The 21,559-nt window shown below is 41.0% G+C and overlaps 1 protein-coding gene across 2 annotated transcripts in view; it reads right to left on the bottom strand.

Annotated features, from left to right (window-relative positions):
* Positions 1-11,320: 11,320 nt before the first annotated feature.
* LOC139689390 (beta-1,3-galactosyltransferase 5) overlaps positions 11,321-21,559 on the bottom strand; it is a 280,003-nt gene continuing 269,764 nt past the window's right edge. For both annotated transcript variants that reach the window (XM_071586485.1, XM_071586484.1), the window contains exons 5-6: positions 15,541-15,717; positions 11,321-12,936 (exon numbers count right to left, since the gene is read on the bottom strand). In XM_071586485.1, the coding sequence (XP_071442586.1) occupies positions 11,738-12,936; positions 15,541-15,664 (1,323 nt within the window). In that variant the 5' untranslated portion in view covers positions 15,665-15,717 and the 3' untranslated portion in view covers positions 11,321-11,737. The remainder of the gene's footprint in view (positions 12,937-15,540; positions 15,718-21,559) is intronic.

Here is a 21,559-nt window from a genome sequence, read left to right as displayed (position 1 = left end):
TCGAAACGTCAAATAACAAATTGTGAGTGTCCTTTCTTTGTATTTCTATATTCTAAAAATCTAAATCTGTTTTTACATATTTATATATATATATATATCGGATTCTGCGTCCTCGATCTAAGTAAAACGATGTACGATTTTCACAATAAAATAATGATACCAAAATACGGGGAAAGAATATCACACGCTTATACGGAAACCGATAGCCTGATTTGCAGCATTAAAAGTAACGATATATAGGAGGATATGGCAGATAACCTTGAAGTGTTCGATACTTCAAATTACCAAAAGGATCACCACTGCTGCTCCGAAAGAAACAAAAAAGTGATTGGTAAATTCAAAGACGAATGTGACGGGAAACTTATGACTCATTTTGCCGGATTACGCAGAAAGCTCTATTCACGCTCATTCAAGCTCTATCAAGATGAAAAAGAGAGAAAAAAAGCAAAGGGTATAACGAGAGCGTGAATAGAAAAATGTCTCAAATTTGAAGACTACGTACACTGCCTCCAGGAAAACTCGATAGAATACAAAAGATGAATGTTATTGAGAGTAAAATGCATGAGCTTTACACCATGCAAATGAATAAAAAGATACTAGACGCATTCGATGATAAACGTTATATATGTGAAGACTGAATAAATACGCTTGCGTGGGGTTATCATATAATCCCCCGAAAAAGAACCAACGACGAGGCTATTGAAAACGATGGCGTTACTTTAAAAAATCAGAATCGTTAATATCCGTAAGCTATAGACAGTAAGCTTCTCTAGTTATGCGTGGGCGAAAGGACAAGAGGCTGTAGGAGGTAATTGAAGTATATAAGGTTATATTTCGCGAACGCAAACCATTGAAAATTCAGATCGATAAAGGGGATGAATATGTAAATTGTAAATTAAAAAATTTTCTCTCGAATCCAGGAGTAAAGTTTTACACCACAAATAAACCGGGCATTAAGGCTAGCCTCGTTGAACGTTTCAATCGCACGCTTAAGTCTAAAATGTACAAGTATTTCACGAAATACTTGCAACCTACAAATATATCGATGTGCTCCCAAAACTCATTAGTAGTTATAACAATAGCGTTCATTCTAGCACAGGTATCGCACCAACCAAAGTGAATGCAAAAAATGCATCTTCAATCCCTAGTCGCACGAGGAAACCACTTACTAGCAAAACGCTTAAATTCAATGCGAATGATTATGTGAGAATCAGTTAGGAGCGACTTCCATTTACCAAAGGATACTCCAAACTATACTTGTGAAATACTACCTTGATCAAAAAGTTCCCGGAATAACCACCGTGTGGTGCTCCCATCGTTCCGATTTGAGTTCTGTTTTTTTTGTTAAATTGGTACATCTGTTGTTGATATTCCCTTTAAATCTTAGTGTCATAACTTGACATTTGCAAAAGTTACGTAGCCAAGAGTACATCTATCTCTGTGTGTGTTGGCGATTTTTTACAATTGCAGAAATGGATTTAAATTTGCAACAACGAACTTGTATTAAATTTTGCGTAAAAAACGGATTTAGTGGCGCACGGACGTTGGAAATGTTGGAAAAGTGTTTCGGCAACGATTCTCTAAAAAAAACGGTCGTTTACCAGTGGCACGAGCGGTTCAGAAGTGGTCGTGAGTCAATCGAAGATGATGAACGCAGTGGCAGACCATCGACATCGAAAGTCGGTGAAAAAATTGATAAAGTAAAAGAAATGTTGGTCAATAACCGCAAATTAACCATCAGAGAAATAGCGGAGGACTTGAACATTGCCTATGGATCCGCCCAAGACATTGTGGTTAATGATTTGGGTTTCCGTCGTGTAGCAGCAAAGTTGGTGCCAAAAGACCTCAATTTCATGCAAAAAAGAGACCGTGTTGACGTCGCAAAATACATGATTTGCGAGGCTGAATCCGATCCCACATTCATCAAAAGGATCATTACTGGAGACGAGACGTGGGTTTATGAGTACGACACGCAATCCAGACATCAGGCAAGTGAATGGCGTTCACCAAATGAGCCGAGACCAAAAAAACCACGTCGTTTTCAGTCAAAAAAGAAGGCAATGCTGACGGTTTTCATGGATTACAACGGTGTAGTGCATCATGAATTTTTGCCAGAAGGCCAGACAGTAAACAAAGAGTACTATTTGGGCGTTATGAGACGTTTGCGTGAAGCAATTCGCCGAAAGAGACCAGAAATGTGGGCAGAAAACTCGTGGATTTTGCACCATGATAACGCACCGTCGCACAGTGCTATCATTATTCGTAATTTTTTGACGAAAAATGCAACAAATACCATCCAACAGCCACCGAATTCACCTGATTTGGCTCCCTGTGACTTCTTTCTGTTCAATCGAGTTAAAAAACCATTACGGGGAACGCGTTTTAGCAGCCGAGAGGAAGTAATGGAAAAATCGCAGGAAGCACTGATGGACATACCGAAAACCGAATATAAAAAATGTTTCGAGGATTGGATCAAGCGCTGGCATAAGTGTGTTGCAGTCGATGGGGATTACTTTGAAGGGGACAATATAGATTTAGATGAATAAACTTGTATTTTTAATTTTCTGAATAAATTCCGGGAAATTTTTGATCAAGGTAGTATTCAAAATCACGAACGTGGATCAATCGAGATCAATACCAACATATAAATTGAAGTTCCTTAACGGTGAGGATATAAAGGGTAGTTTCTATGTGGAAGAACTAATCAAGGTAAATGTTTTCTCCGAGACGGAATATAGGATAGAAAAAGTTTTGAGACGTAAAGGGAGTGGACCTAAATTGGAATACTTTGTCAAGTGGGAAGGATACCCATCCTCATTTAATTCTTGGATTCCTGCCACCTCCGTGCGTACATTATTAACGAATTTTATCTAACACTACCTAGCGACAGTTCGAGGGATTTTTTTTCCGAGAAATACGATAGCTAACTTCAAAACAAAATTGAGTCATCATATCGATTTGACGAATGATGATTCGTATGTAGGTCTGGCGGAAAATTCCCTTCCATCTATTCATATTCTTTCTCGTGAAGTTAGAGAGGAAATTGGAGATGCTGGAACTTTGGAGGAAGAAGAAGAAGCGTCTTCTTAAGATAATAGAACATGGAATGAAAAGGGATTAGTTCGCGGAGAATTAGGAGGACCACAGGAAATACCTGGCGAGGTAAAAATCAAATTAAAAGATGGATCGTTCTTTGTGGTACCTACTGGCACATACGAATCACTAGGTAAGGCCTTTTTCAAACCATTCCTTGACCTAGATAAAGCGAAACGTAAAGAAGTACAAACGGAAATCTTTAATGATATGGGTGATCTTCCATTAACTGAAAACGTATCAGGTTTGTGTTAGCGTATAGAACCTGGCGTGTTAATTACTGCTAAAAACGTTACCTACACTTTACTCCCAGGCACGTATAATTCGTTTCGGAATTTCGTAATCACTTTTTGAGGTGGGTTCTTAAACGGGCCATTTGCAGCTATGGTTGTAGAATTTTGACCACGTCAAATTGATGTGGATTTAAATTGATGATGATACAAATTTGAATGGTAAATTTATGTTAAAAATTAATAAAGTTATTGCTAAAATAATTGTTTGTTTTTTTAGAAGCATAGATATCTTCGAAACTATACGTCCTATCAAAAAACGGAATGGGACCTTTTTCGGGAAAATCACGTTGTATTTCGATTTATGCCGTTAATTTGTTGTTATCTTTATTATTAAACGAGATAATTGATGAACTATATATATTTCCTCATATAAAGGGGACACTGTAAGGCGTGAAGTAAAATTTGCCTCCATCTGAAGTAAAATTGCCTCCTCTTTTACGATGCACCGTTTGTTTTTTCTACAACCGATAGTTCTTGAGATATAAGAGGTGATTGCCTTGGGTCATGATTTTTCCTGCGTGGGTTGGGTTGACGTGATGCAATTAGTTTGCATATGAAGGACAAATGCCCCCTCTTTCACTTGACGCCATTTGTTTTTCTCTGCGACCGATACTTCTTGATGAGTTTCAAGGTCAAACCTGCGCCAGAACAAATATTTTCCCCCTACTTACCCTAAACCGAATTGGCTTGGCTCGTGTTTTCAAATACTGAATTTGTCCACGATCGTTTTTTCTTAAACTGAATTTGCCGAGCTTATTTTAGCCTGAACCGTAGTTTCCAAGGTCAAGTTTTCCTTAACTGGCAAGGCCAAGTTTTTCCTTAACTGACAATTTTAGGGCTAGTTTTTTCCAAAGCCTATTGGGCTGGAGTCGTTTTTCCTAAATTCTAAATTTCCATGGATCGTCATTTCTAAGGCTGTCATTGTCATCTCTGCTCTTTTCTTCCCTAAATAAAATTTTGTAAGCGCTAGTCTTTGCCTAATCGGAATTGCTTGAGTTAATTTTATGCTAAACCAAAGTTCTTACGGCTCATTTTTCCCTAAAATGGAATTAACCAGGGTGTGTTTTATCCCATCACGAAACGACAGCTACCGTTTTCTCACAAAAAGAAAATCTCCATGGCTGGTTTTTTCCTAAGCCGTAATTTGCATGAACTTTTTTTCTCGAAGTGAATTTATTGGCATCGGTTGCCACAATGAAAATTACACAACGTGTATAGAGGGTCATATTAAAACGACATGGACGACAAAAGAGGTGTGAGAGTTGCATAAAATTTAAAAAATATGAACAAGTTGATACTGCTGAAAATGCACTACTGCGCGCATAGGGGCGTATTTGGATGGCACCGATGACGATAAGGGGTGCATGGAACAAAAGACTGAATAGATGACCACTTTATGTCACTGCATATATTACTAGTGTGCCAGGGGTCATATTTGAATGGATTAGAGGTCATAGGTGGAGGGGATTATGGTCAAAAATGATGGAAATATCACCAGGTTAGTCATGCTTCAAATGACAATTGTGTTCAGTGCCTCATATTCTGAGAGTATATGGGGGTGCATTGCACAAAATAATATAAATATGACCAGTTTTGGTCGCTATGAAAATGACACTGGTGTGCTGAGTGTTACATTTGAATGGTAAACATAACAATCAGTCATAATGCAAAAAATAATGCAAATTTGACCAATTTACTATAGGTCACTAAGAAAATGTCACCATTTTTTGCAAAGGACCGAATTTGGACTAAAGATATCAAATAGGGGTGGGTTTTACAAAATAATCAAATTATGACCAGTTTGAGGCTTTTCAAAAATAACAATTTTGTGTTCAGAGGGGCATATTTGTATGGAATGCAGACCAAAGAACGGTTTTGGACAAAGTAATTAAAATAAGTCCAGCTAATGCCACCCTCAAATCAACACCATTGTTTGCAGAGTTTCTTATTTGGATATCCAAATGCAAACGGGGAATATAGGGCAAAATAATGAATCTATGGCAATGCAACAATTTCAGAGTGTAAAAATCATTCGCCTTGACAGGGATTCGAACCCAAATTCAGAGTTTAAGAGGACGCCTCCGTAGCTTAAGTGGCTAAAGCACTCGACCGGATATTGAGGGATCTGGGTTCGAATTCCAGTCAAGGCGAATGATTTTTACACTCTGAAATTGTTGCATTGAAATGCACATTAGCGGATGACTCCGTTAAAAGTTACTGTTGCGGCATCTCCCGCAGTTTCCTTGGAATTAATCTATGACAAGTTTAGGTTACCACAAAATGACACTTTTTGTGGGCAGAGGGACATAATTGGATGGCATTGATGGCAAAGGGTGGTGGTAATCAGCAAAATAAAATATGATTTGTTTAGTTCACTCTCATTATGACAGCATTGTGTGCAGGGAGGAACATTCTGTTGGCACAGATGGCCGAGTGGGGCATTCTGCATAAAATGGGATATATATCAAGGGAAGGTCACCTCAAAATTATCATCCTTGTGTACAGAAATGCATTGTCGGAAAGCATTCAAATGGAGTGTCAAGTATTGGACCAAATTATGAATATGAGACTGCTTAAGGTGATTCTGGAAACAAGACAGAGGTGTGCCGAGGGGCATATTTGAACGGCATAGATATCATGCGGGGGAAAAAAATGTCAAGTCCAGGTAAATCTAAAAACAACACCAAGGTACACACAAGGATATAATTGGATGACAGATGCTAATGGTGTGTACCACAAAATAATGAAAATAAGCACATAAGTTTACTCCACAAATAATGCCATTGCGTGCAGAAGGGAATATCATGACCACATGGATGTCAATGGGGATTATTGCCATAATAAATGAAAACATGACCAGTTTAGGTCACTGCAACTTCAACATAAATGAGTTAAGAGGGTCATTTTTGAATGGAAAAGATGATAATGGAGGCATTGAACAAAAGTGCCAACCTGCTTATGCTGAAAATGACAGTACTGTGTGCATTGGGGCATATTGGAATGGGATAGATGATTAACTGGGGTACATGGCACAACATAATATAAATGTGACCAGTTTAGGTTGCTAGGAAAATGACACAATTGCATTCAGAGGGGTATATTATGAAGACACATTTGCCAATGCTCTTCTATGGACTACATCCTAAACCTGGTGGAAGGGCTTGCACGTTCTGGTGACCCCTTGAGCTTTGCTGGTGAGAGCAATACCGTTGCTTCTGTCAGCCAGAGAACCATTGCTCCTGGTACAGTCACCCAAGCCAGATAGGTGGAAGATTAGGAGCCAGACAAAAAGTAGTCCACGCACCACCTGTTCCTCAATGAAGCAGTTGCAAAGGCATCTCATTCTAGTGGGGCCACCAGTAAGTGATGGTGTCACAATAAAAACAATATAAAGGAAGGCAAAGGGAAAAACACCTCAATTTTTATTCGCAGGAATTTAATGGTGGACAGGATATAGAAAATGAGTCCTGGCAGCTATGGCACTCGGCACAATCGGCTATGTGTTGTGACCAGCAGGGGAAGAGGCCAAACTCCCGTGGTTGTCATCTCACAAAAACCTCACAAAGAAAACCGACAGCAGCAGAACAGAATGTGCAAAAGAAGATGACAGAATTATTTTGAATAGGAACTTGGAGTGTTAGGACAATGTTGAGGACAGAAAAGTTAGAGAATATAAAGCGAGAGATGTGAAGAGGAAATATGGACATATTAGGTCTATGGGGCGTGAGATGGAAGGATAGCGAGGATTACTGGAAGGATAATTATACAACTGTACTCGTAGAATAATACACCGAGGAGGGGAGGAGAGCCACCGAGGGGTTGCCATTACATTGAACAAAAAGGCAAGAGTAAACGTGATCAACATAGAGCAAGCAATGGATAAAATATTACTGGTACAGATGTCCCAACTTGAATTAAATAGCATTCTAGATTTAATCAAAATTAAGAGATTAATTACATACATAGGTTCTATTTCTTTCATGGCATCAAGGAAAAGATGTTATTGGTTCAGATACAATAATGCAATGAGATATGAACCTTCAATACACCTCATTATTGAAAAAAAAGAAATGCTTTAAGTGAGTCGCCGTAGCCCAGGGGATACAGTATTGGACTACTGACCAGAGGGCCCAGGTTCGATTCCCGGGCAAGATTCTCTGAGCACCTGCAGCTTCACCCAAGCTATGTGATTTTTCAGGTACCAGATCTTCATAGGAAACCATAACCGGCACAGGGAAAGGAACTGGCCCCCTGCCCTGATGTGTAAATTTCAAACACCCTTGGGCTTAGTACTGGGTGAACTCTACCATCACCTACCAAACTAACCTTCAGGTTGATCACTGTGTTTATGGTTTACTATAAACTAAAGTATAAGGAAATATTAGGGCTGTTATATAAAAGGCAAGTTATTTCCCTGCTTACATGTGCATGCTTATTCCAATTAACAAGTGATATTGTTATCTTTCACCAAACTTGGGATGGGTGACGTGGGCACCACCTGCATACGGACTGCATGGGCCTCTCTCTGCTGGGTTAACTCTATTACAGTGTCCAAGCATATGTGGAATAGGTCAGCCTTAAAATACAACAAGGTGAGCCACTGTCTTTACACAAGCAAGGCAACCCCCTACTCAGTTTGCATATCCATGTCATCGTTTCTTATATTCAATGGTATCCCATTGCAATTCCTTGTATTTACATGCATACTTTTATCCCTTAGATTGATAGAATATGATTGATTATTTTAACCCATATCACCTGATTGGGGATTTGGATGGACACACAAAACATGATGCAATGCAACAACTCGCACCACAATGAAAATTTCCTATCTCTGAATAATTTCTTCCTCCCAATAATCAGTCCTGCTAATCTTTTCCTCTCTCAACCTCAATTGCATAACAGTCTCCCCTTCTATTCCCAAGTCTTCAACATTCCAAACATCTGCTCAACTGACCTTTAAATACCTCCCCAACCATTCCTGGTACTTTCTTGTTCATTTTCTTTCCTACCATTATACTTCTTCATTATTCACACACCTATTTCAAAAGCCTTCTATCTGCGCTTATCATGACCCAGTTTCCATTCCATGCAAAACCATGCTCCATTTCAAAGTTTCCACTAATCTTTTGTTTACAAAGTTACAGTCTATGCCATAAACTCCCTGTTCATTTTTAAAGCTCCCATTGCTAAGGCAGGTCTACTGTCCTACATGCCCCTGCATCTTTGACAAAAATAACTTCTACATATCAGCTGAACTGTTTCATTTTATGCCCTACAATTTTAAAATTTTTCTTAACCTTCCCATTTCTTAGGAACCTCATTACCATATTATTCAACCGAGATTTTCATCCCATGCATATCATACTAACTTTCATCGTTCTCAGCAAGGATTTGAATCTACTGGCTAACTGCCTAACTGAAGCTTGATTATCCAAAAGTCTTCCTGATGGTATGAATTCACAAACTATAACTCCTACCTCAAGTTTCCAGTGCCTCTTTCACCATTTTTTCCATGCATACATAGAAGAAAATGGGGGATAGTGGACAGTTCTATATCAACCCTCTCAGACTTCAAATCCTGATTCCACATCTGCTACCTGTGCCATTTGAGACTGGTACAGACTCTGGGGAATTCATAAAATCATTCAGGTTTGTGGATGGTCCGGCTTTATTCGCCAGTGAGCCAAGGGTAAGAGTCGTTGCTGAGCAGTTTAGAATATAAGTGTAATGGGTAGGTGATGAGGATCACTGTAAGGAAAACGAAGGTCAAAGAGGATTTCTAGCAAGTGGTAAGCTAAGTTTAACAAAAAAATACGAGGGCAAAAACTAGAGCAGGTGGAGCATTTAATGCTTGTTGGAAGTGTCTTGGATCAAGATGGTCAATATAGCAGGGATTTAAGAAGAATAATTGCATTAGGCAAATAAACTTTCACAAGGAGGAACTTGATGAAAGGGTTGTTCAGTAAAGAGGTCAAGAAAATACAAGGGTACACTTCGGCATGGAATGTGGATTTGCCTGGTTCAGAAACTTATATAGATCGTCGAGACTTTTGAGGTGTGGCTGTTGAGACTGATGGAAGAGGTAAAACAGATGGCTAGGAAGATACACAGAAGTGATCTGAATGGTGGGGCAGGAAAGCACTTCTTTGGGACAAATCTAAAGAATCCAGGAGAGGAGGATTCCAAGAATTTCACTTAAGGATAGAATATTGAAGACTGCCATAGAAGGGATAGGAAGCAAGTCAAAATAAGTAGCGATAGATAAGTCAAGCAAGATATAATTAGGGAAACAATAGGCATGTTGAACAGAATGAAGGGAAATGGAATGAAAACAGAATTTGAGGAGAGTTTATTGTGCAGTAGGGTGTCAGTGTTTTGCCTTCTTATGAATGTGTTGGGAAGAAATTACAAATTCCAGCGGATACTAATCACACCATTCTGAGGATCTACCTTCAAAGTCCCTTATTGTACTTTGCTTCCTACTCTCCATCAGTCCTTATTGCATATTCTCACAACACTTCAGATAATCTACCCTCTTTACGATTGGCATTTGTTTATTTTCAGATAATCTAGCCTGCAAATTAGGAATGAATGATATTAGAATATTTGAAGATATTTTCGATATTCCTCTTTGCATGAAGGAGGTAATTTTTTCTTCACAATTGCCTATTTACCAGATGCCATATTGATTATTGGGTGTTTGGGTTTGGGATGCCATATTGGGTGTTTGTAAATGTGACCATTGTTATTATTGTTAAAAGTTCGATGTAAAGGCCAAAATGTGCTGTTTTCGGACCAATACTGAATAAATAAATAAATAAATAAAAATTAATGCAATAGAAGTATGCTTGCTATATTTTCAGATTCCAGAAATTTCCTAAACTACTGTAAATAACCTCTGCAAGATGTATTAGTTATACACTGAAGTAAGTCTCTTTTCTCGATAGAATAATTTAAGCTTAACAGAGAACAGAGTTGGCTGAGTATTGTATGTGTTGCTCTAGTACACAAAAATTCACCATTGAAAACTTGCACAATTTTCTACAGTTAAACTCGCATTTATCAAATTAAAACTTGATCAATCTGCTTAATGTATGCAAATAGACCAATTAAAAGAGATAATCATTGATAAAATGGCTAATAACACATTACCATTGTTGAATGTAGTTGCTCAGGAATAACTGAGCTTAAATCCAAGGACAATCTGGGATGTATTTTATTCAAAAAGGATTTTGTTAAATTGACATAAGATATTTTTTTAATATGAGGCTTCCTCTTCACGAAATGAAGCCATTTTAAACCACATAATTAAGTACTCAAAATAATATAGATGAAAAATATTCTGTAAGGTTGCATGGGTTTAATCCCCAGTTAATCCAGATTTTTTCTAAATTTGGTCAGCCTTTTGTTCTGTGTAGTCTGACTTAGCAAGGCTTTGATATAGTGTTATGAATAAAAAATGCTTACCTGTTTGATGTGCTCCCTGAAACAATTCATGACCAGAAAAATTTATTGGGCATTAAAACTAACACCTCATATGGTTTAAAATATTTCTTGATTTTAAAAGAAGTTCCATCAGTAAAGTACACTGACTAGCCATAATTTCTCAAACCATTATGCAAATAACCTATGCTCTCTGACAGAATTTTGTTGGCCCACAGAAGTTGAACTAAAATAAAAGCTAAACATAATGAATCCCATGCCATTATACTTTATGGTATCTCTAGATGGCACTTCAATTGTAGACACAGTTGGGAAAACATGTATCAACACATACAATTGATTATGCATTCTTGAGTTCACATGGGTTTTGGAACACAACATGTCCAGAAGTATTTCATCACCACCTTAAATTTGCCTCCAATGATTAAGAAACTCCACTAGATTTCATAGACAGGATTTAATGAAAAATATTTTTGTTTCAATTTCCATTAAAATTCCAAACGATGAAAAAATATATTTAAAGAAAAATACAGAGAAATATGTATGCAGCGATATGCCTATTTTTCCTTGAAGCCTTAACTGTCTGTTTCTGATATGCTTTTCAGATCACTATCACAACATATATTTATAATATTCAGCATATTGTGGTCTGGGGATGACTCTCAATTCTATATACACTTGTCCAATAAAAATATTACTTTCATGAAGCTCACCAGCTAATGAGTCACTTAAAAAAATCATCCTTGAGGAATGTAGTTTCTGAGTTATTAAAACTCATTAATCACAGCTGATTTATGATTCACATCACACATTGGTTTGGAAGCCATCCATTGCTCTATTAATACCTATTTGGTAGCAATTCATTCTGAGTTGCACATTAAAAGTATTGATAAAGGAGTAGCATTCTATTTGCACTTAGTCCTGCCATCCAAGAGTTTCTTCCAAAGGTCAAATTGTTCTGGATATTTCACCATGTGAATGCTAATTCCCTTTTGTATATTGCAAGCATGAAATGATATTCGTTTATTCATGAATTCATTGGCATGAATACGCTTAATCTTTATGTCCTGTGCCACTATTCCGGTGGCATAAACATCTTCCAGATGCAGGTAAGTTTTATTTAAGGCAGTCACATAGAGGTCATGTATTGTATCACTTGTTAGTAGGTAAGCTGGTCCTGTGGTGAAGTCAGGGAACACTGAAGGTTTATATTGCTGTGGAGAAACATAGTATTTGGATTTTTTGTTCCTTATTGGCTTCCATTTCTTTGCAAGCCGACCATATATTGTCCTTTTATCTCCGGCATGTTTTCTAATAAAACTAAGAAGGCGAGGCACATTTATGAACATATCGTCATCGGTCTTCAAGACAAAGTGAACTTTGGGGCAATATGTGTCAACCCACTCGAACATGGAAATTGTCTTCAGTGTAAGGTTCACATACGAGTCCACAAACTTGGCTCGAATAATATCAGAATAAAGGGCTGACTCTGCTTCCAGCAGGTGATGGGTATCACTCTCCTTGGAACTTGCCACAAGGAACCCCACACTCATGTCCCTGCGAACCCCAAAGTGCCCCCATGTCTGCCTGATGGCCATTCTGGCATCGGCATGCCGTGGTGCCGACGTCACCAACACAAGCAATTGCATTCCACTTCCAGCATCCTGGCACAGCTGGGTGGCAGCAATGTCATGGCCGGCATCGTACAGGGATGAGGTGACAACCCCACGTGCCATTGGCCCTGCCAGGGATGGCACTTCCTCCGAGGCATTGGTATGCGTAGCCATCGGGGCAGACACCAGGGCATCCTTCTTGACGACCCTCTGCTGCTCCCATGGCTCCCGAGCCAGGGTCACCATGCCAGGCACCACTTCCTCCACAACATTCTGTGTGGCCTTGGTTTGCTTGGAGGACTCGGTGTCATGGATGATGATGTTGTTCTCCGCATTTGAAGAAGGGGTAAGGGAGGATGAGGGCACCACGGCAGGTGACCCTAACGTCAGAGGCGACTCCTCCCACTGCGTAGAGGACACAATTTTCTCTGCGACAGGTGGGGCAGCTATTTCTTGGGGATGGTTTGGTAATGATCTGGATATGTTTTGGCCTGCCATGAAAGGAAAATAGAAGAAATATAAAGCGGTGAGCATATCTATGGAGCACTGGGAAAAAAGCATGTTGATTTAGTAGAATTTTTACGTGCAATGGGCTTTCCAAATAAATAGTGCTTTGTTCCCATATTAGTTTCCTTTTTTGAAAAGGCATTCCCAAGAATTCTCTCGCCAAAATTCATTAATCCATCACTTCCAAAATACAATAAATTGGAGTTTCAAATTAAATTTAAATGATTAAAAATTGCACTGTAGGCACACGCTGATATGTATGCATTCAATCGTGCTCTTTGAAATTGAGAGTTGATTTTTATGCATATACAGAATCATAATTTAAGAGCTTTGGTTTCCCAAACAAAAAACAGCCCATGGCATCAAGTTTGTTGGTATTCAAAAATTGAATTTCCAATACCATATATTCCATTAACCTTAGATTATATAGATTTGAAGACATAATATATGTTCCAAATACTATCATTCTGCAGAGTGCACCTGACATAATTATTTTTCTTGGTTAAACAGAACCGAACATTTCAATTTCAAATTAGCATTTATTATGCACAAAATGATGCACGAGATCTGTCCCAAAAGCAGTAGCACTGAGTCTATTTAAAAAAATGATTAGCAAGAATTAATACATTGATTCAAAAGTCTTCTATGAAGCACCCTTGCGTGTCCACGCCAGTGGGATTTACATGCCTTGTACACCTTCTGGAGGGCAGTGGCCTGAATGCTGCTAAGCTCCTTCATCATGGCCCGTTGTAATGCTTCCAACCTATTGCCATTCTTTCATTCCAATTTGGAACCTTTGGTTTGGTCTGGTGGAAAACATTGGGTTAAAGGAAACTCTTGAAATGCTCCAGCCAGTGAAGGTGGTCTCGGGCGAGTTACCATCGAGGACAAAGTCCTCTCCTTCCGAATGTTTTTCCAACAGAAGCTACTCAAGGAAACATATAATGGTTCCCAGTGGCATAAGAACATCTGTAAGGCAACAGGAATATAGGAAAAGTCTTTAAGCTGCCAATGGAGGTGTGAAAGTAACCAAGGTGCCATCTTACTGATGATTTTTATAAAAGTGCTGTCAAAGCATTTGCTGCCTTTCACCTTTTGCTCATCTCCAAAGGAAACTCCCTTCTCCACGGTCAACCATTCCCGACTTGGTGGCCTCCGCCAACTCATACCACCATCTACTGCCTCCTAAGTCCAAGAAGGAAACTACTATTCAAGCTTCCTATATCCAAAAGAGCAATGTAGAGAGAGGTGAGGTATCTGCAACAGGGTCCCTCCCGGCCTTTGAGCGGTCTGTGCCACGAGGCAGTGAATTGGACCCAGTCTTGAGACATTTATATCTCCTGGAATTTAGAGCATGGTAGATGGGCAGACTCCTGCTTCCTCCAGGCTGCTGGCATCCTCCCAACGTCTGACTACCCATGGTGCTCTCGTCAAGAAGGAAATTCCTGGCACCTGGCATTTGTGTGCACAAGAGTCCAAGGTTTGTGGCGGAAAATCGTTAAATTTAGAAAAACCTTAACAGAAGCACAAACCCTTTCTCTATATTACTCTATAGTGGGATCCCCATAAGAGGATTTAATAACCATGATCACAAATTAGCAAAATTTGTTATGACCACAGCCAAAAGTGTAATTTATGAGGAGTTAACACACTACTTCAAAAGAAAGATCTGCAAAATGGATTATATTGTAATACTACAGCAGAACCCGAAGAAAAGAGTCGGAGGAGAAAAGATATAAAACACTAGTCAATGTAACCTCGATAAATTTAACTCATTTTGAGGCTACAACAACGTTTTCTGCAACAGTCAAGAATTGTATTTTTGCAAAATCGGAATACAATTTTTGCTTTACCATGTTACCTAATGGAAAGTATTACTATAACTCTATTCCTAATGTATTTATTTATTCATGCCTTGGGTTATTAATCCCAGTACTTTTACACACTTCATTATCCTACTCCTTTCCTTCCCACTCCACTCTTGCCATTATCGTCCATCCATATGGCTAATCTTTCTTTTAATCCTCCTAATTTTAATTGCAAATGCAGATGCTTTGGGCCTTAGCTTCATTGTGTAATGCACTGGACAAAGTACCTTCCACAAGTGCTTGGCACAGAAGGATGTTTATGCTGCTATCATCGAGCCGGTGAGATTGTCGTCCAGCCACCGTGGGTGCTATCACCATGGTGTGCTTCCCTTCAACATGGAAGGAGCGGTGGGGGTGCAGGGAGAGGTTTCAACCCCCTGAGAGAAAACTACCCCCATGCAGCCATTCCCAAAAACACTGATCTCCTCAAAAAATACTCGATGTTTCAAAAAATTATCTTGTAAACTTTTGTTTTTACCGAGCAATTAATAATAATAACACACACAAATACACCTGTACGCAGAAAAATAATTTTAACATTTCCTTTGCATATATTGGAAAGAATCCTACCATGAATATTTTCATGACCAATAAGTTTCTGGGTGAGAAAGCAATCCCATGCCTCAAGCATCCAAAATACCAAGTGGATGTGATCTGTTTATGCCAAGGTGTAAACATGAGGACGACATCTTGAAGGAAAGGCGACCAAGCATCACTCACCATAGTCTTGTCTCTCAATGTAGTGCACGGGTGGACTGTACGATGAGTAGAGGAAAAACGAAATCCCTAGTAGGCCGACCAGCAAACAGCAAGGCTGTTTTCCCCGCATCCTCAGTGATGCCATGGGCAGCTTTTCCTCCGCTGTACAGCGACAGACTTGGAAGGAATTTCAGGACCCTGTGGAGAGACAAGAGATAGAAAAAAGAGATATAGACAACAAATGGCTATAACCTTAATAGGTGCAGGAAAGAAGGATTTTGAGGGGGCGACAGAGGATAGGGAGTGCAACACACTTTCCCTGATAAGCTTCAAAACCAAATTGCTGCTCGGAGCTTTGCAAACTCCAGCATCGGCTGAGCAGAGCCATTCTATATGCCTCTGTTCTACAAGTCTACAAATATGCATCCGATTGAGAAATTCAAAGCCGTGCCAAGTTTGGAAATAGTTATTACATTGGTGACCAAATCACAAGATATGCACTCAATGTACAGCCACGAATATTTTCAGTGGACACGTCTGCCCATGGGGCATGCCCTGGCGCCAGCAATCATGCAGCGATGGGCTAGGGCGGTGGCACAAGAAGTATACCACAAGTTCCAAGTGCCGATGATCGCCTACCTGGACGACTGGCTGTTCCTTTTCCCTCCAGGGGCCCCACAACCAGTACACGACATTCTGCATTTCCTACAGAACGATCTAGGAATCTCGATCAACATAGAAAAGAGCGCCCTGAGACCCACATAGATACTGAAATACCTTGGGGTCAACATAAACACGAACACACGAGAACTCTCCCTGACCAAGGGCAGCCTCCAGCGGGCAAAATATATATCATCGATGTGATTCCGAGACTGCGCCGCTGTGACTTCCCAAAGGCACTCGGATTTATTTCATGGTGCGCCTACATACTCCGCCTCCCGTATTTCTTAATGTCCGATCTGGATCGACGTCAAACAACGTGGGCCCTAGACTTATGGGAGGCCGGAGTATGGCACAAGAGGCGAAGATTTAGCACCTGGACAACATCAATCGATGTATACACGGACGCCACCCCTTTTCAAGCAGCCTGGGTCATTCCTACAATGGATATAACCGAAATTTGGTGTTTTGACGAGGACCAGCCGATCCTGGAAGCGGAGGGCTACGCAGCCCTGATGGGGCTCTCCCACGCGCTACAAATTTGCCCAACTAATTGTAATGTTAACATGTTTTGTAATAATATGGCTACATTTCATTCAATGATAGAAGGAAGGGGGCACTGTTCACCAACCCCGACCTTAAATTTCTGTACATTCAAACAATAGAAGAATTGTCACAAGTTGTGACCTGGAAGTGCATCTCCACCGCCGACAATCCAGCCGATCGTCCGTCTCGGACCGTCCTTCCTCCCTATGCCAGATCGGCCGCCGATTCGGCGGTCGGATGGATATACTATATAGGAGGGACGAGGCCTGAGGCGGCAGTCGACTGAAATTTGTCAAAGGTGGAGGTGCGCTGCCAGATCTCTCAGTCCTCTAACTGATTGTATATCCTATCGACCTCTTCTTCCTTATGGTTGCTCGGTGGCATTCATACCTGAATGATAACCAAGTTCGTCGGGTCTGCTTTTATCTCTACTAGTAATTATCTATCCATTACCTGCTCTATGTTGACTACGCTTCTTTCTCCCTCTTCATTTAATACTATGGCAACCCCTCGTTGGCTCTCGTCCCCACCGCTTTATGTTATTCTATACTGATCACTCCAGTAATCCAGATTGGGATGGAAGGGGGGAGGGATCCCCCCTTCCACCCCCATCACCTTCTACATTTTCCCCACCCTTCTAACGCTGCCCCTCCAAACCCGTCCCTTCGGAATTCTCTCCCCACCTTCCCCTTCCATCCATCGCTCCAGCCATCGTATTCCCTTCAGTTCTGTCCCTCTCTTCCTTGATAAAGGTGGTCACGACCACCGTAAATTCGAAAAATAGTGAGTCTCTTTTTTGTGTGTTTCTGTGTTTTTGTCTGTGTCCACTGGTGCTAAGTGTTATACATTATTATTCACGTCCGTGAGACTTTCAAAAAGTGATATATATATATATATATATATATATATATATATATATATATATATATATAATATATATATACACACACACACGCACGCACGCACACACACAAAAACACACACAAACACAGGCAAACACACACAAACACGAGGCCAAATGCCAACCATTCCGAATTATTCGTCGGCTCAACGGTGACATTAAATGCGGCGGGGAGTCTTCCGCCAATACTCACGTTTCCCACGGTGAGCAAAACGATTAGTTAAGGCCGCTTCTCAAAGTGACTATTGAATTTACTTGTAAATTTACTTGTGAATTTATAAGCCCTATAAAAACAAAGACCGACTTGATATGTAGCGTTTCACATTGTTGGAGCAAGGATGGGACGGAAACAGATTAATTATCATTCGACATTCCTTGCAATGGGCAAAAAACCATGGCTTTGTAAACTTGCAGCCACGAGAAACGGACACCGGTATGCTACGCGGCAATTGTTTGTCATTAAGTGTTACTCAAGTCATTGCATTTTTAATCATACCTAAAAAAATATAACGTTTTTTCATTCTCAGTAAATAGGAACCTCATGATTCATAATTTAGAATGAGTAGAAATTCTATCTTGAAATTTTGAAACAATTAAAATTTATTTTGGTTGGATTGGTTTCGCGCGGATATTGAAATGAAATAATAGTTTTGAGCAAGTGTAATTATTAGCAGTGTACCGGCTTATGGTAGGGTTTTGATGAACTCCAGCTTTGCGCAACACCGTAATCGTAAGCCTTAACTAAGATGACGCAAAATATCTTTACAAGAACTATTTCATACCTTCTCCTTCCCTCAATCCCACCCCCAAGCACACTATCTTCGTGTCTTCCTTCACCTCGCCTTTCCTCCTTTCCCTGCGTTCTCCCCTCTCTCGCCGCAATCAACATCCCATTTACACTCTCGGTATCCATTGCATCCACTCGTCCTGCCCCCGTCGAATTTCTCCCAGCAACCTTCTCTTTCATACCTAGAACCTCATCGTTTGTGTCCGTTTATTTTATTTTCCCCATTCATCTCCTTACTCATCTCGAACGCCTCCTATCTACACCCCTCAACGACTCGTGTCCACGCCATACTAAACGACCCTCTTTTAGTTTTCGATAGTCTTTTCTCTCCATCTTTACTTGAAGTGACTATAATTAACTCTTGGCTTTTCATGAAAGCTTCCGTGCCTAATGATATTCTTCCTGTCATATCCCACCTCTTCCCACCCCCATCCCTTAGGGGGGGGGGAAGGGGACTCCTAGGCGGGGAACCCTTCTAGTGTCGTCTCATGTACGTTACACAAATTGATAGCCGTTGAATGTAATGCCAATCAAAATTTCGGAGCTAGCTGCTCGTATTTTAAAAATTGACCTTTTAGGAAACAACCACCTTCCCCCTCCACAACCTAGCGACGCCACCGAAACCATACGAATCAAAAGGCCAAAACATTAGGGGGCATTCTTCCTGCAGTTTTCACGGAGAGCAATTCGCATTCCAAAATCGAACCACAGACGCCTTGAGAAATGCCCGAAATCGATCCATCGAACCGAATGGGTCACCGAATCTGCCACGAGGCGCAAATGGGCGACGTGCGCTCGGAGTGTGTGGCGTCATGCCACGCAATTCCCTCGCACTCCTCATTTCAGATTTACGTGACGAACGGTGAGAATGCAATAGCTTTCACGACAGCTCCAAAGGGCGGTTCAAGTGTTTTTTTGGCAGGGACAGAGGGCGCGCCCGACCGCCCCAACGCGGCGCCGCACTCTCCGACACCACACTGACACAAGTAGGGAGCGACTTCTTTTCCTTGGGAATGTCCGAAAGACGAATGCGTCCGAGTGGAGCGGTGAGGAGTCATTCGCGCTTCCCAGATGATCCTAAAGATAGCCTTCACCTCGGCGCTGATTGGAGGAGAGGTGAGACGAGGGATAATGCGCTCGGTTGCGCAAGCCACGCGAGAAAGCGGAGGCTCCAACCCCCCCCCCCCCCCCGGGGGGTCAGCCCACGTTTCCGTCCGCGGGGGAGATGAAATGCCAGGAGGAGCCGAGGGGGGCGAATGGACGGATGGATGGATGGATGGATGGAGGCTCGCCCCTCGCCAACTACTGGAACGCTCGATATGCCCTGCCTCGATGTGTTTTCAGAGTTGATATTCCACCCACCCAATCGATCCGCAAAGATCGATGCCCGCACGGCCATTCTCTGCACCGTCGCAAGCCAGCCGATGAGAATAAGAAAAGAGAAAGTAAAGCATAATTTAAGACGTGAGGGTTCAACGCTTTGAAGAATGTCAACGTCCGAGTAATACTCATTGCTACGCAAGATGCCAAAAAGTTCCCGACAGCTATGGCCTAAAACAACTCTTTTCTATGAAACACATTATTTTCAATTAATGAACATACAGCATTTAATTGAAAATTATACAACCAACTGAGAATTGTAATGACAAAAAATATTATCGGTTGAAAGCAGCGTGGAGCGTGTTTTCCGTCCTTAAGGAAAAGGTACACATAATCAGGCATGTTACTCCAACACACTTCTGCCCTTCATTTCGAACAGAACTGGCAAGAAGTAACTAACGTTGCCTCGAGGCATATGTTTATCAAAATTTGGCCAGATAATAAAAAGCGACCGACAAAAAAGAGGTACACTTTTTCGGGTAAGTTTTGAAGCCTACAACAAGTCAATAATGTCAGTTCTTAAAGTACCGCATTCGCTAAAAATCCACTACTCGTGAAGACCTGCCCAATCATGCACTTCGGGGGTTTCTGGGGATTTGGTGCTTCAGAGCGGCGTCGAGCGAAGTCCACCGCGGGTCGACACCCTCGCCCACCGAAGACTCACCAAGACCTTTATCCTCCATCCTCGGGATAGAGGGGGCCCTCCAACGTGGCCAATTGCCGAACGAGATCGAATCTATGCTCTTCCACTAACCTTATGTGTTTTGCTATAATAACCCATTCTTTCCGAATGACTTCATTCATGTTCTGTTCATCTGTTTTTAAGTTTCCCTTTCAATCCCTCGTCCCTCTCCGCGGGGGCAAATTCCTGTTACCTGCAACGTTGGGTCCCATTCCCTGCCATTTAGAGACTCTTTGGGGGTAGAGTGTTTCGTGGTGCATTTTCATGTGGTAGTGATGTTTCAATTTCTTGCTTTTTTGTCCTGGCTTCCGTCTTGTAGGATGTCTTTCGTGCTGCATCATGGGGTGCAGTTTTTTAGTTGTTTTGCGGTTTATGTGTTTGCATGAGTATTGGATGAAGGGATTTTTGCATGAGTGTGTGCGCTGCTGTGGGTGTAATTTTCCGTGGGGTTTTTTTTTTGCATGTAGTATTTTTCTTTTTTACGGTTGGTGACCTAACACCCCCCGCCACACGCCCTTGCGGCGGCTTGCGGGGTATTATGTAGATGTAGATGAATCAAGGGCCATTGCTTCTCCTTTTCGAGTGTATCATGAAACCGGGTATTAAGGCACCCTGGCTATTCCACGGCAACGGTGTGTACAACTCGGGGGGCATTTTTCACGTAGTAGTAGTATTGACCGACAGCTGAGGTAATTTGCGCCATTAGGAATGGACACGAAAAGATGAAGGGTGGAGAGAAACCCGGCGTCGGCATTAGCCTCCTCTAATGTTTGAGAGGAAAGGGTAGACATGAATCAGAAGGAATTCTCAAAATATGAAATATTCGATATCTCCGGAACAAAAAAGGGCGAATGAAACCATGAGTGATTATAAAGATCAAATAGAACATTATTGTGGAAGACATTAGGAAAAAGTGGATTGAGTATCCTGATAAAACCTAAAATCACACTTTCTTTTACTTTACCTACCCGGGAATGCAAATGACGCGAAGCGTGGGCATATTTCACGTGGCTACAAGTACGCACTGACTCATAAAATCATGCATAATGTCGAACAAACAGAGAAAGAATAAATAGATTTGTTC

This window comes from Hetaerina americana, unplaced genomic scaffold (assembly GCF_022747635.1).
Source record: "Hetaerina americana unplaced genomic scaffold, ioHetAmer1.1.p SCAF_23, whole genome shotgun sequence".
NCBI classification, from domain to species: domain Eukaryota; kingdom Metazoa; phylum Arthropoda; class Insecta; order Odonata; family Calopterygidae; genus Hetaerina; species Hetaerina americana.
This window is presented reverse-complemented; position numbering and strand designations above follow the sequence as displayed.